The sequence below is a fragment of the Erpetoichthys calabaricus genome, chromosome 14 (genome assembly GCF_900747795.2).
Source record: "Erpetoichthys calabaricus chromosome 14, fErpCal1.3, whole genome shotgun sequence".
In the NCBI taxonomy this organism is placed as follows: domain Eukaryota; kingdom Metazoa; phylum Chordata; class Cladistia; order Polypteriformes; family Polypteridae; genus Erpetoichthys; species Erpetoichthys calabaricus.
The window spans coordinates 8,330,273-8,345,402 of NC_041407.2; the positions used below are offsets into that span (position 1 = coordinate 8,330,273).

A 15,130-nucleotide genomic window follows, 5' to 3' on the forward strand; every position below is an offset into this window, starting at 1 on the left:
ACATGCCTCTTGGCGAAAACCACTTTCCGGAGGGCCGCCACGGCACTGAAAACATCGCACGGAGCTCCTAAACTGAACTTCCCGCCTAATGCGACGTGAAGCCAGTCTCGTGGACAGCAAATAAAAAAATGTTTAAAAAAACAAAACAAAAAAACGTGCTCAAAAGCGCACTTCATACAAACGGCCAGCAGGGGCCGCCAAAAGACTTGAATACTAGAACCGACACAGACTGGAGCAAAACTCCGCAGATTTGAAAAGGCAGACATGGCGTGAGATTCGGGTGCTTGCGGGTTGACTTGGTTAATTGATTTGAAAGCTGAAGCAGTGACTTCGTAGGGTCAGTTATCAATTTTTTTTCCTTATTATTTACTTTTATATAAAGTAAGTAAAGGCATAGGATTTATTTTATTTAAGACTTTTTATAGGCTTTCTCCAAAAGATATTTCATTGTATTGTGCAGTGACAAAAAGGTATCTTGATTTTGAAATATTTTTGTAGCAGTGAGTCACATACAGAAATAAGTGATAACAGAATGTACCCTGCATGAGTGGACCACACTGAAATGTGTTTTATACCAGCACGTTACAAACTCACGTAGCCCAAACAAGCTTGCTTTCACTGACTTCCGATTCCAATTCAAGTGACGTTAAAATGACATCAACCGATGTGTGTGTTGTTGGCTGTGGATGGCCTGTGACGTAATTTTAGTTTAAATTACTTAAAAAAGCATACAAGAGGGATAATCTCTTGTTTTTAAGTCTCAGGCCAAAATTGACTGCTTCAAACCACAATGGAGAGCCTGTTTGGAGCTTCGGTGATAACTTATAGCAAAGAAATACTGAATCATTATAATGTACCTATAAGTCCGCATTGAGATGTGTGCCTAGGGACCACCTGACCAGCTCTTGTTACGATAAGCACTAGCACTGCAGTGCTGACAAACAGACCACTCGATGTGGCTTTGCTCCGCCTACCATGCCTCAGGCTGGCCACGCCCCTTCCACCCTAGATGCACTAAAAACGAGCGTCAGCACAGGGATGGCGTTTATTCGGAGAAGCGCTCATGCACCCACCACAGATGGCTGAGAAATTGTATTTTGGTTGTGCCCATGGCACGGTTTTTATTTTCTAAATATATTAAATGGGGTGATCCAGCTTTTACCCCCAACAAATGCTAATTGTCACCCTTGATTTGTTCACTGGTCACAAGTGTAATATAATTTTAGAGGACATTGGCATGCTTAGAGTGATGCATAAGTCCTTTCCTCTTACGTTCCTTTGTGTTAGGAGCAACCCTCGGATGAGTGCAGCAAGAAATATACACGTTGAAATCAAATTGTATTTGTCTTATATAATTACACACACCATGTAAATTGTAGTAAAATGCTTCGTTATAGAAGCTCAAAAAAATATAATGAACAATCCCCCAAACGTAAGAACTTCTGGCTGGGATGATAGGAGAGCTGCTATCTGTCTGATAACAGGATTGTAGGTGGGAGTAAAATTTGAAGTCTGGTCTGCCCTGATGTACCACGGGTTTACATTGAAAGGCATTAACATTTGAAAGGAGCACCACAAGGGGCAGTCATGTTATTTTTTCTCTTCACCTTACAAACCGCAAGGTCACGTCAGATGGAGAACTCCAAGAACTGTCTACAATTCAGCATCAGCAAAACCAAGGAACTGCTCATTGACTTTTGGTGCCCCTACATCCAGTCCTGATTCTCAGAGTGGATTCGATGCACTGCTGCATGTACTTGGGGGGTCCACATCAATGACAGACTGGACTGGTCTCGTAACAGGGGTACTGCAGAAGAAAGGGCAGAGCAGACTCATTTTTCTTAGGAGACTGGGCTCCTTTAATGTGGGCAATGACAGCCTTTACATCCATATAAATAAAATTAGTGAGCAAAGAAACAGCTTACAATCACACAAAAACAACTGAACCAATTTAAGAATTTTTGCATGTGACTTGCCTTTGTTACAACTTAAAATAATCGGCTATATGTTATATCAGGAAGAGGGGTTATAATGGGAGGGGGACGACGCAAAAAGCCAGCGCAGTTGCTGGGAATACAATTCCCATCAGGCAGCAGGAGTGCACGGAGATAAGGATATCGTCATTGGCACGCACAAAGTTTCAAGTACCAGCCAAAGTGTAATTTCATCTAAGACCACTGATATAGCATTTTCTTTTCAATTAAGCTGGATAAAAATTTCATTGTGTTACGGGAGTACAGGTTTTGTCTAAGAGCAAGTCTTTTTGTCTCATCGTGGATTCTGCTTAGCCATGTTGATTTTCCAGAAGACAGCCCGCCCCCCCCCTTTTTTTTTTTTTTTACTGTACTCACTTGGAAGGGGTGAAGAATCATACTTGACAACTTCACAGATGATTTCCCCATCGTAAACAGCAGGAGCAGAGCTAAGGAAAAGAAAAGGTCACTCTTTACCTTTCGGAGATGTAATCCTTGGGCATTACAAAGCCGTGAACAGCAGAGGGCGCCAAATGCACACCATATTTCACAAAGATGTAAATTATTATAATTACTGTATACACAAAAAGCAAAGATTTGTTTTGTAAGCTTAGATAGATAGATACTTTCTTATGCACACTTTTATATTCCAGCTCCTTATGAAAGCAGTGGTCAAAGTAGGGGCAGTCATTTTAACAGCAAAGTTCTGTAAATAATAATCATTAAGTTTCAGTTAAATTCATTTACTGACCTCTTAAATTATGAATAAATTCAGCTCATTTTCCTTCAGTGTATTGTCTTTTGTTCAGTCCCCCTCCCCCAACCTTTTCATACATGTATTAGACATACACAAAGTAATAATTCTACACATTATTAAAAAAGGGACACTGCAATTCCAAAACTTCGCTGGACTAGAGGAAACTCTGGGTGATTTTAAAAAAAGAAACCTTGTAAGCGAAGCCTCCTCAGCAGCGAATTTCACCTGTCCACTACCAAAATTTTAGTACGTTCTCCCCAAGACTAAAACAGGGTGTCATGCAGAGACATTATGATAGCCAGCAATTTATCTGGATTGCCCAGGCTACTGCCCAGAACAGAGCCAGCCATTCCAATTTCCCAGTTAAGCCTTTGGGTATCTCATGTTTCTTACATTAAGAGGAGTCTTCTGGTTAGACAGTCTCCGATCACCTTCAGTCACGTCAATTAGTGTCTCATTAGACACACCGAATATAATGTGGAAATATAGGGAGGACTGTGAACTGCAAGGATTGCAAAGAGTCGGGCACTGCACCAAACAAAAAGCACTAGGAACCTGGCAGAGTGGGATGCAGGACTTCACTAACGGAGTCTCTGAAATTCGCAGCTACATCTAAAGTGGAAAAAATACCTTCTTGTTAATTACTGCACAGTATATCACCTTTAACATGTCTGACTCCCTTTTTAATTATAGCTTATGCATCAATTTTCTTACCATGCTCAACTCACCGTCTTATGCCACCAATTTTTCATCAAAGAAGGAAGTCACCAGAAACACAATGTGTTGGAAATTGCTAAATATTGCAATCAACTAACAATTTGATTTTGTTGGCTGAATAAAAGGGGGAAAAAAAAGTTATTGAAGGCAGTTTGACAGAGAGAGCTGGGACTTGTTGATTAAAACTTCCAGTACCATAGAAGGTCTGCAGATGGCAGTGTTACACAAAGAATACACCAAAATGAACAAATTCATTCCAATCCCCCATCCTCAAATACAGTTCATTTCCAGGATGTGGCAATTTTGGGGGGGCCGATTTGCAAGGCTGTGATGAAAACAGGACATTTCACCAAACAAGCTCACTCATCATATTCACCTAGATTGTTCAAAACAACAAGTCAAGTTTTGGAGACCCCCCCAAGCGTTTATTCCATGAGGCGAGGGTAGGGCTGCACAGTGTACCAGTATTGATAAAGTACTGTAAAGCCCTTTTTAAAAAAGAGGTACCAGCATTTCAACATTTCGATACCGAAAGTAATCGGTAGTTTTCAAAGACCTTGTCCTCAGCTCGTTGTTCTTCCGCTCTCCACTGTGCAGGATACCCCACATGGGGAAAATGCTTGAAGCACAAGAAGGACCCAAAACTCCAAAGGTGCTCTTTCAACGGGTAGAGCGCGATTGTGCGGCGCACCAGGAAAGCTGAAGTGAGGCAGGGAGGAGGAATATATGTTTTGCTTCGGTACTGGTGCCAATGTCCCAATACTAGCATTAATAATGAAGCAAAAAATGTTGCCAGCAGTCCAACACTACTGTGATTCTTTGCTTGAAGAAAAACTAACATTTGTGCAATATCTGCTGTTAAGTTTCCAACTATTTCCCCGTGTTCTTGTTACATAACGTAATCTACAGTAACAACTGGGATCCAGTGGACTCCTTTCTTTCTTCACTGTAAACCCTTCAATCCTGTCCCTTTACATACACTGTAAAGCTTCAACTCCTCTAATCTTTCCTCATCACTGATCCCCTGCAGTCCTGGAATCAGCCTAGTTGCTCTTCTCTGGACTTTCTCTAGCACCGCTATGTCTTTTTTGGTAGCCCAGAGGCCAAAGCTGTACACAGGACTCCAAATGAGGCCTCACCCATGCATTATAAAGCTTCAGTATAACCCCCTCTTGACTCATAGTCTGCACATCAAGGGCGCTATATGACCTGACATTCTGTTAGCTGCCTTGTTCAGTTCTCGAAACTGACAAGTCTACTAGGACTCCTAGGTCCTTCTGATACGATGCACATTCAGGTTTCAGACCTCCAAAGGGGTCTCCCATCTTGAAGCAATACAAAACACCTGCAAGAGAGTTCTGATAAATACACCTTTTAAAATGCTTTTTTAAAAACAAACAAAAAAAACAAAGTCACAGTATTCTCAGAAAGTTACAGGGGGGTTTTACATTCATTTAATTTCCCCCAAACTGAAACAAACTGACTAAGCAAAGTACAGATTTAAGTTAGACTCTACACGTTTGTTTAAATCGTTTTGGACTTCAGTGGTGAGGCAAACGGCTTTGAAATAAAAAAAAAAATGTAAAAAAAAAAACACCCATGAAGTTTCCAAAAGAGGCAATGTTAAATACAGGAATTTGTCAATTTGATTTTAAGAGAAGTGTAATTAGAAAAAAACAAGCCATTTCAGAAAGTATCTGCACAGCTCTTGTAGTGACTGTTCTGCATTCAAACCTTCCACATCACTCTCAGTGGTTCTGTCTCCAGTCCTTTGGGTCAAATGTTTCAATGTACAGAAGAGTCGCCAGCACTGATAAACACACCCAAATCAACAGCTCTCACAGAGTGTGTCTGGATTCTTCTCCTTGCCACCACAATCTGATGGATTTGCACGAGCAGAAACTGGCATCTTGTAGTTTGCATCTGTCTGGCTAAATTGCTTGATTAGTTTTTGAACATGAGACAGATTTGGATTAGTCGTAAAGTTTATATCAGGATAATGTCTCATTTACAGTAGCTGCCGAGTGAACATAGCCTTAAAGACTCATGCTTTTTGAAATGTCAAAAAAAACAGTATCCCCAAAATGTTAAACGAGAAAATGCTACATATCGGAAGGATTAAAACGGGGTTCTATAGCAAGTGCTTTGTCTCACCACCGGGGATAACGAATTCTGCACTACACTCTTAAAAGTAATGGCACTTAACGGTTCTTCACTGCATTGTGTGGTCATTCATAGAACCATTGCTTGACCAAGCACAATTTCATTTTGGGACAGGCTCCCTGGATGTGAAGTGTTTGTTATCAGAAAAACTTCCTAATATGTTGAAAAAACCCGAAATCGTTAATATATGGCATGCAAACCTATCAGGACAATAACAGATCAAGAAATCCTGGATGTACAGTAGATGTGTGTTATTGTATGCAGCCAGAGTCCTTTTACAATCAGGGACCTTGGGGCATTTCACAACTAGTTACGGTTATTTACTGCATGGAGCTTGTTAAGGATATAACTAAAAGGTTCTTTCTGGAACATTCATGTGGAAGGGTCTTCTGGGAACCAAAAACAGTTCCCCTATGGCTATTAACCTTAGGAGCCCTTTCACTATTTTTAATTTAAGGGTGTAGGGATGGGGGAAATGATATACAATTATTAGGATTAAAGAGAAATAGAAAGTGAAAATCCCTTTAAGCTTAGGGTGCAGACAGTATCATGTTAGCCTCTGGGACTCCTATATTTAAGTTAAGCCATGCGGGAACCGCTTCTGGTTCCTAAAAGACATCCATTTGAAGGTTCCAGAAAAAACGTTTAATTTATTTAGATCTGTTTAGGATAGATGGTGTGGAGTTTTTAACCAGATTGTTTAATGGAATCTTGGAAAGCGAGTGGATGCCTGAGGAGAAGTGTACTGGTCCCGATATTTAAGAATAAGGGGGATGTGCAGGACTGTAGTAACTACAGGGGGATAAAATTGATGAGTCACAGCATGAAGTTATGGGAAAGAGTAGTGGAAGCTCAGTTAAGAAGTGAGGTGATGATTAGTGAGCAGCAGTATGGTTTCATACCAAGAAAGAGCACCACAGATGCGATGTTTGCACGGAGGATGTTGATGGAGAAGTTTAGAGAAGGCCAGAAGGAGTTGCATTGCGTCTTTGTGGACCTGGAGAAAGGATATGACAGGGTGACCAGAGAGGAGCTGTGGTATTGTATGAGGAAGTCGGGAGTGGCAAAGAAGTACGTAAGAGTTGTATAGGATATGTATGAGGGAAGTGTGACCGTGGTGAGGTCTGCGGTAGGAGTGACAGATGCATTCAAGTTGGAAGTGGGATTACTTCAGGGATCGGCTCTGAGCCCTTTCTTATTTGCAATGGTGATGGACAGGGTGACAGACGAGATTAGACAGGAGTCCCCGTGGACTATAACGTTTGCTGATGACATTGTGATCTGTAGCGATAGTAGGGAGCAGGTTGAGGAGACCCTGGAGAGTTGGAGATATGCTCTAGAGAGGAGAGGAATGACGGTCAGTAGGACCACCATGACAGAATACATGTGTGTAAATGAGAGGGAGGTTAGAGGTATGGTGAGGATGCAGGGAGTAGAGTTGGCGAAGATGGAGTAATGGGGATTGTGGAAGAGAGGTGAAGAAGAGAGTGCTGGCAGGGTGGAATGGGTAGAGAAGAGTGTCAGGAGTGATTTGTGACAGACGGGTATCAGCAAAAGTGAAAGGGAAGGTCTACAGGATAGTAGTGAGAGCAGCTATGTTATGTGGGCTGGAGATGGTGGCACAGGAGACAGAGCTGGAGGTGGCAGAGTTAAAGATGCTAAGATTTGTATTGTGTGTGACGAGGATGGACAGGATTAGAAATGAGGACATTAGAGGGTCAGCTCAGGTTGGAACGTTGGGAGACAAAGTCAGAGAGGCGAGATTACATTGGTTTGGACATGTGCAGAGGAGAGATGCTAAATGAGAGAAGGGTGCTAAGGATAGAGCTGCCAGGTAAGAGGAGAAGAGGAAGGCCTAAGAGAAGGTTTATGGATGTGGTGAGAGAAGACATGCAGGTGATGGGTGTAAGAGAACAAGATGACGAGGACAGAAACATATGGTAGAAGATGATCCGCTGTGGCAACCCTTAATGGGAGCAGCCGAAAGAAGAAGTTTTTCTGCAAATATTAGGAAATTTTTCCAAAGCTCAAAAAAATCAACTTCATTTGCAAAGAACCCTTGCCATTACGGCCCTTTGTGAAGCAATGGCTATGTGAGCAACTACACAATCCAGTAAAGCGCCATTAAAGAACCATTGGTTTGTTTTTTTTTGTTTTTTTTTTTTTTTTTAAAGTGTGCAACAAGGAGACCAGGGGTCATAAAAACGACAGACGCATTCGAAATCCGGAAAATGAACTTAAGCACGTTTGAAAACATTTTGTACTGCTGAAGGAGGCCACATATCTTTTGGGTGTAAAACGTGCCAAAAGCTCAGAGGCCATTGGCACGTTTTGATATTTTTTAAAAAAAAGTTGCCGTTCCAAAGCACTCCCGTACCTTCTGTATCCCTGCATTTCTGAATTCATAAAACTTTGCTACAGTTCACACAGCCAGCACATTCAGATTTGTAGAATGAAATCAGCAAGATAAAAAAATACAAGCCTGAACAAGGTGCCTGCCTGGGTACAACTAGAAAGCACCCACAGCTTTAACATTTAATACAATTGACACATTTGTCTTTGTTAACACTAAACCAAATTCACCGTCTGCCACTACAACGTTAATTACAGAAATGTTTTATACGTCGGCGTAAAAACACCGAGCCGAAACAACCCGCGAAGACAACAGCAGTACGTTTGTAAATAAAATCAATTCGAAGCAAAAACAAATGGAAGCATACGAAGTTCAAATGTGTCCCGACTGCTTCGACCACCTGCCACCTCGGGGACTTACTCGTCAGTGTGCGTCTTCTTCAGTCTCGCAGTTTCTCGCTCATTTTCGGCTTCATCAGTCCTTTCACCCTCCTTAGTTTTGGTAACAACCTTCCCTTTACGAGTTCTTTTTCCAGGAGCCATACTTCACTTAACTTCTATCACTAACAATTTGGACGAATAAACGGACGCGTCTCACTCTGTCACATGATACTGAAGAGCCAATCATGTTGGCTTCGACGGCAAGTAGTTAGGACCAAAAAGGTTCCTTCAGTGGGGTCATGTTTACCTCCACGGCAGTGTCTTTCACTTCGTTATCGATCAGTCTATTCTGTGTCGTCCTCGTTTATTCTCATGAAGCGTTTATTTTGAGGACTGCTGAACTGCGCTGCTTTTATTGTTTTTAAATTTTGCTACCTCCATCATCGTCGTAAAAGAAAAGCTAGGAACTGTGCAATACACACATACCTAAACCAGTGCTGCTAAATGGACTTAATTTGATTGGATTGCGCATGTAATACAGACGTAGACAAACGTGTTGTTACCCAATAAAGAAGAACCGCCTAGTTGTCTCCGAAATAACTTGAAAGTGACAAAAGTGATTGACACTCATCATTATTTATTCCAAATTCAATAAAAATCAGACTTTGCTGTTGAGTTTGGGTTCAACAGAATATTTCGAAGAATAATACAAATAAAAATGGTTTGGACAATAATGATGGGACCCATAACCTGTTATTTTGTTGCACAGCCTGCACACACGCGATTCCTGGGGCTCTCCATGAGACTCCTGCACCTGTCCACAGGTCATCTGGCCTGCTTTTCCTCAGCAAAATGCTCCAGCCTTGTCAGGTTTGAAGGGGGGCCTTCTCCAGACTGCATTGTTAGGTTCTTTCCATAGATGTTTGATAGGATTCCAATCAGGGCTCATAAAAAGCCACTTCAAAATAGTCCAATGTTTTGCTGTTAGCCATTCTTGGGTGCTTTTAAGCTGTTTGTTATAGTTACTTATCTTGTTGGAGAATCCAGCTTTCTGACACTGGGCAGTACATTTCACTCCAGTATGTGTTGATAGTCTTGAGATTTCATTGTTCCCTGCCAGACACAGCAAAGCAGCCCCAGAACATAACCAGGCCTCCTCCGTGCTTCACAGTATGTATGGTGTTATTTTCTGTTAGATCTTTATTTTTTCATCTGTGGACATAGAGCTGATGAGCAGGGCCGGATTTTCCTATAGGCTAACTAGTCTTCAGCCTAGGGCCTCAAGATCAAGAGGGGCCTACATTCAAATTGTTAGCAAAATTAAAATGACACTAATAAGGAGAAATTCTACGCATATGACTAATAAACAAACATAAAAATGTATTGGTTAAGATCAATGCGTATTACGTATTTTATTATCTCTCATGTAATTTACAAACTTAAAAATGGAAGGTGAAAGGGCCTCATAAGTGGAATAGCCTAGGGCCTCTTTTCATATAAATCCGGCCCTGCTGATGAGGCTTGCCAAAAAGCTCCAGTTTTGTCTCATCTGTCCAGAGGATCTTCCCCCAGAAGCACTGTGGCTTGTCAATATGCATTTCAGCAAATTACAGTCTGGCTTGTTTTACTTGGAGTCCTCCTGGGTCTTCTTCCATTGAGCCCACTGTCATTCAAAGAGTGACGTATGGTGCCATCAGACTTTGATGGACCTCGACCTTGGAGTTCAGCTTGTATCTCTTTGGTGGTTGTCCTTGGCTTTTTGTCGATTTTTCTATCTGTGGCCACATCCAGTGAGGTTGGCTACAGTCCTGTGGATCTTAAACGTCTTTGTAATATTTACAGCTGTTGTCAGAGGAACATCAATGTGTTTGCAGCCTGTGCCTTTAACGAGCTTGTCTATCATTTTCTTTCTGATCTCCTCAGACGTTTCTCTCGTTTGCTTTCTCTGTTCCATGTTCAGTGTGAGGTACGCGATGACACCAAACAGCAGGGGGATGACTTTTCTCCATTTCAATCAGCTGAATGACTGACTGCACGATTCTAGACAAGTGTGATACGAATTAAGTTTGAAACATCAATAGAATCCAACTATTTAGGATTTTTTCTAGGGGTCCCAACAAATGTGTCCAGAATCTCTTTGCAGAATAAGCAACACTTCATCTCTTGTCACACTTGTTTTGCTTTACTCGATGACTTATCAAAGGCATGCTGGTATAGAGGGGACACGTGTTTTTTCATTTCTTCAGTTTTCTAGAGGCATACCGCACTTTTTCAATGAGCTGTAAGGGGACCAACAAATTTGTCCACGTCTGTATGTGCAATTTGACAAAACTGAATTTAACCAACTGGATAAATGGTACTCACTAAACAAGAATAAGTAAGTTGCATCATTTATGTGAATTATTCAGGTGTTTCCAGTGCAAAAGGTAATATTTTACATCAAATAAACTTATTTTCAGCAAATACACTCCCTACTATTATCAACTATTTTCTTCTTCTTCTTTCAGCTGCTCCCGTTAGGAGTCAACACAGCAGATCATCTTCTTCCATATCTTTCTGTCCTTGTCATCTTGCTCTGTCACACCCATCACCTGCATGTCCTCTCTCACCACATCCATAAACCTTCTCTTAGGCCTTCCTCTTCTCCTCTTGCCTGGCAGCTCTATCCTTAGCACCCTTCTCTCAATATACCCAGCATCTCTCCTCTGCACAGGTCCAAACCAATGCAATCTCGCAGTACAGTATTACACAAACTTAATTATTTAAATGGCCCAAAACAATTGCTTTATGAAGGTCCTATACTTCTCATAAATCTTGTCAAAGTAATTAAAAACACTAAATGCAGAACAAGCACCTAGTGAACAACATGGGTCACTGTGGTGCTGAAAGGTGAACCATCGCCCCAGTCTGAGGTGGAGTGCACTCTGGAGTAGGTTTTCTTCAAGGGCCTCTCTGTTTTTGGCTGTTTTTATCCTCCTCTCACATCTGACCTGTCTCTGTAGACATTAAGACCCCTCAGAACTTTCAAGACAAAAATGCCACTTCTTTTGCTGATTTCCATCCTGACTGAAACCAAACAAGTCTTAGAAATGACCCCAAATGCAAGTTAAGCCTCAAGACAAACTAAACTGCACCCTGTCCCTTTTCAGACATACTGATCTACAAACAGAATATAAAGGAGCTTTGGCAACAGGCACCTTGGCTGGTTTGCTGATGTAGAAGATTCCACATGAAGCAGGCATGACAGGTTAACTTTAAAGGTTTTTAATAAACAAATCATTTTTGTTTTTCCAATAAGCCTGGTCATAAGCAGGCAGAAGGGTATTCATTAGCAGGCAGTAAGATTCAGTAATAATTCCATAAAGAGCAAAGAAACAAAGAGAATCCAGAAAAACAAGCCGATTGTCATTAAAGGAAAAGCAGAACAAGGAATGGAGCACACAGGTCAAGATTTAAAATTACAAACAAAACAAACAAACAAATCAGAAGTTCAACAGATTTCAGGAGCTCTAAATCGTGGCCACTGCACAAGGGAACTAATGCAGTGCTGAAGCAACACCACTCTTAGAGCGCCCCCTACTTTTACCTCCTGGTGTGACTTTTACTACATAACCAGCATTGAGTGGCAACAGATCCACACACAAAAGGGAAGGACTGAATGCGCAATGCCCACCAATCCCCGACAGGTGACTCCTCTACAAAGAGGAACTCATGAATGACCTGTTGATCTCAAGTCAGTCAATTTGGCTCTGCACTGAACTGTTTAATTTTATTTAAAAAAAAAGATTTTATTGAGGTTTTCCCTCAGGTGCTCCAGTTCTTTTTTCCCACATCCCAAAGAAGTTTAGGTTGTGAGGCTTCTCTTCTTTTTCTGAGGTCCAAAACCCCGGTGTTTGTTATTCCTTGTCACTGCATTCTATGCAGGACACTAACGGATGAGCACTCACTGGTTTGTCTCCTCTCACACACGCAGAGCCACCCCTATGACTAAAGACAAAATCAAATGTGTCTGAGGAGCGAGTCGCAGATTAACTGGAGTTAGTCACGGGTATGTCACATTATGAGACTGTGTGAGCGGGCCACCGAGTGTCTCCAACTTATTAAGATTAAATAAATGAAAGCTAATACTAGAAAAGTCATCAAATGTGTCATGGCCTTTAGACTGCTTGTAAATGAACTGCCGATTCATGAGATTTTTTTTTATGTCAATATGAGTCATGAGATATTTTGCAGTAAGTTCTACCACTCTGTGACACTTTGCTTTAGAGAGAGTCTGGGAGCTTGCGGCGAGTTACAGAACAAATCCACAAGGTTTTGATCACCCCTTGCATATCAAAGTTCATGGAAATATCACTGAAAAAGATATAAAACGTAGGCGAAAACACTACAGGACCGTACGCTGTAAGTATTACTTATTATTTTAGCACCTTATCTCTGTATCAGAACCTATACAACAATATGCATTCATTCAAACACTAGACTACCATTCAGGTTATATTAACTGTGCGTCTGTTGCTGCTTTTTTTCAGTTGTCTTCCATTTTCTCTTCGTACCTTTACTGTTACACCGCAACAGTATGAGAAGATGAGAGGATTTACTTTCACACTTTCCAACACCCTGAACTCTGTTCTCAATGTGCTCTTTTGAGGGTCTTATTCACTGCAGAGACGTCCATTCCTAATGGTGAGGAAAGCTGAAGTGCAGTGTATTTTATAAAAAAATATATATATATATATATATATATATATATATATATATATATATATATATATATATATATATATATATATATATATATATATATATATATATATATATATATATATATATATATATATGAGGGCGGCATGGTGGCACAGTGGGTAGTGCTGCTGCCTCGCAGTTGGGAGACCTGGGTTCGCTTCCCGGGTCCTCCCTGCTTGGAGTTTGCATGTTCTCCCCGTGTCTGCGTGGGTTTCCTCCAGGTAATCCGGTTTCCTCCCACAGTCCAAAGACATGCAGGTTAGGTTGATTGGCAATTCTAAATTGGCCCTAGTGTGTGCTTGGTGGGTGAGTGTGTTTGTGTGTGTCCTGCGGTGGGTTGGCACCCTGCCCGGGATTGGTTCCTGCCTTGTGCCCTGTGTTGGCTGGGATTGGCTCCAGCAGACCCCCGTGACCCTGTGTTTGGATTCAGCGGGTTGGAAAATGGATGGATGGATGGATATATATAGGAGAGTTGTTCTAAAAATGTCCGTATTCTATCATTTCCAAGCCATATTTGTGAGGTAGCTCGTTGAGGCTTTGCAGCATATTGACCCCTAGTCTGCTGTTTTGAGACCCTGCTGCTGCTGCTGACCTCCGTGTTTTTAAGTCATGGACATAACTGAACATTTGTCTGTGTGCATCCAAGAAGAAGAACAGAGAAGTGTTGTGCAACTGTCACAAGCAAAAGGTGTTACAGGAGCTGAAATTCACATGCGATTAATATGGAGATAAAGCTCTTTACTTCGACAGAAATGTTCAAAAACGATCAGACGACTGTGATGCATGCAGAATGCCGAGGATGGCCGTCAACATCAACCACAGATGCAAAGTGGGAGCCGTCATGTGCTATTGTCTGTGGTGTGTTTTATTTTTTCTCTCTTTATTTGTGATGTTTCGTTTGTTTTGTTTATATTTATTATATTTTATAATTGTTAAGTAAGTGTCTTTCGGCTTCTTCTGGTTAGTTTTTTGTTAAAGAAACACTCCACCCAAAACTGATATTTTTTTTTTTTAATGTTGCTTACTGTTGTGAATTAAGAGTCCCAAAAAAATTCCTAAAAGCACTTCCAATAATGTCCACTGCGGGGGGACATAAAACATAAAAGGGCTTTGAAGAGCTAATATAGCAAAATGTTTTTAGGCTGCATGGAGCACATTGACAGTCCAGGGCCGTCATTCACGAGTTACATGTGTACCAGCTCTGTATTTAGTAATTACTCTAATCTGTACTTGTATTTGGGATTAATAAAGTATCTATCTATCTATCTATCTATCTATCTATCTATCTATCTATCTATCTATCTATCTATCTATCTATCTATCTATCTATCTATCTATCTATTCTGCGGTGGGCTGGCACCCTGCCCGGGGTTTGTTCCCTGCCTTGCGCCCTGTGTTGGCTGGGATTGGCTCCAGCAGAGCCCCGTGACCCTGTAGTTAGGATATAGCGGGTTGGATAATGGACGGATGGATGTACTTGTGTTGTTAACTGAGAATTGTTCACAGCTCTCTGCGCCTGCACTCAGTGAGGAGCACCATACAAAAATAAGTTGTATTCTATGGTGTAATGGTCAACAAGGTGCAAAATGTCCATTGGGAATTTAAAAATGACAATCCCTCCTCACCCATTAGCAGCTGTGTTTGGTGGACTCCCAGAGGGGCTTAAAGTGGAGAAGGACAAACCAACGGTGATCGCCTTCACTGCACTATTGGCACGCAGACTTATTTTGCTAAACTGGAAGAATCCTAACTCTCCCCTTTTAAGTCAGTGGGCAACTGATGTTTTATATTATTTGAAATTGGAAAAAATCAAATTCTCACTTAGAGGATCTGTGCTGAACTTTTTCAAAACCTGGCAGGATCTCCTCAATAATATTTTAGAATAAGCTCTTAAAGCACTGAGGGAGCAGATTCTCTCCCCATTTCTTTTTCTTCTCCATTTATCTTTATTCACTTGTTAATTCATCTATTTACTTATTTTTACTAGGTTTAAGTTTTATTCTGCTGCCCACGCTCTCTTTCTCAGGGGTTGGGGTTGATTTGT

At 41.2% G+C, this 15,130-nt stretch overlaps 1 protein-coding gene and 1 long non-coding RNA gene across 2 annotated transcripts in view; both read right to left on the bottom strand.

Moving 5' to 3' along the window:
- The window catches only part of engase (endo-beta-N-acetylglucosaminidase), a 58,289-nt gene extending 49,741 nt beyond the window's left edge, over positions 1-8,548 (bottom strand). Inside the window, exons 1-2 of the mRNA XM_028820052.2 lie at positions 8,384-8,548; positions 2,352-2,422 (exon numbers count right to left, since the gene is read on the bottom strand). Of these exons, the coding sequence (XP_028675885.1) occupies positions 2,352-2,422; positions 8,384-8,505 (193 nt within the window). The 5' untranslated portion in view covers positions 8,506-8,548. The remainder of the gene's footprint in view (positions 1-2,351; positions 2,423-8,383) is intronic.
- A 3,043-nt stretch (positions 8,549-11,591) lies between these two features.
- The window catches only part of LOC127530178 (uncharacterized), a 34,361-nt gene continuing 30,822 nt past the window's right edge, over positions 11,592-15,130 (bottom strand). The window contains exon 2 of the long non-coding RNA XR_007936706.1: positions 11,592-12,844. This is a non-coding gene — a long non-coding RNA (uncharacterized LOC127530178). The remainder of the gene's footprint in view (positions 12,845-15,130) is intronic.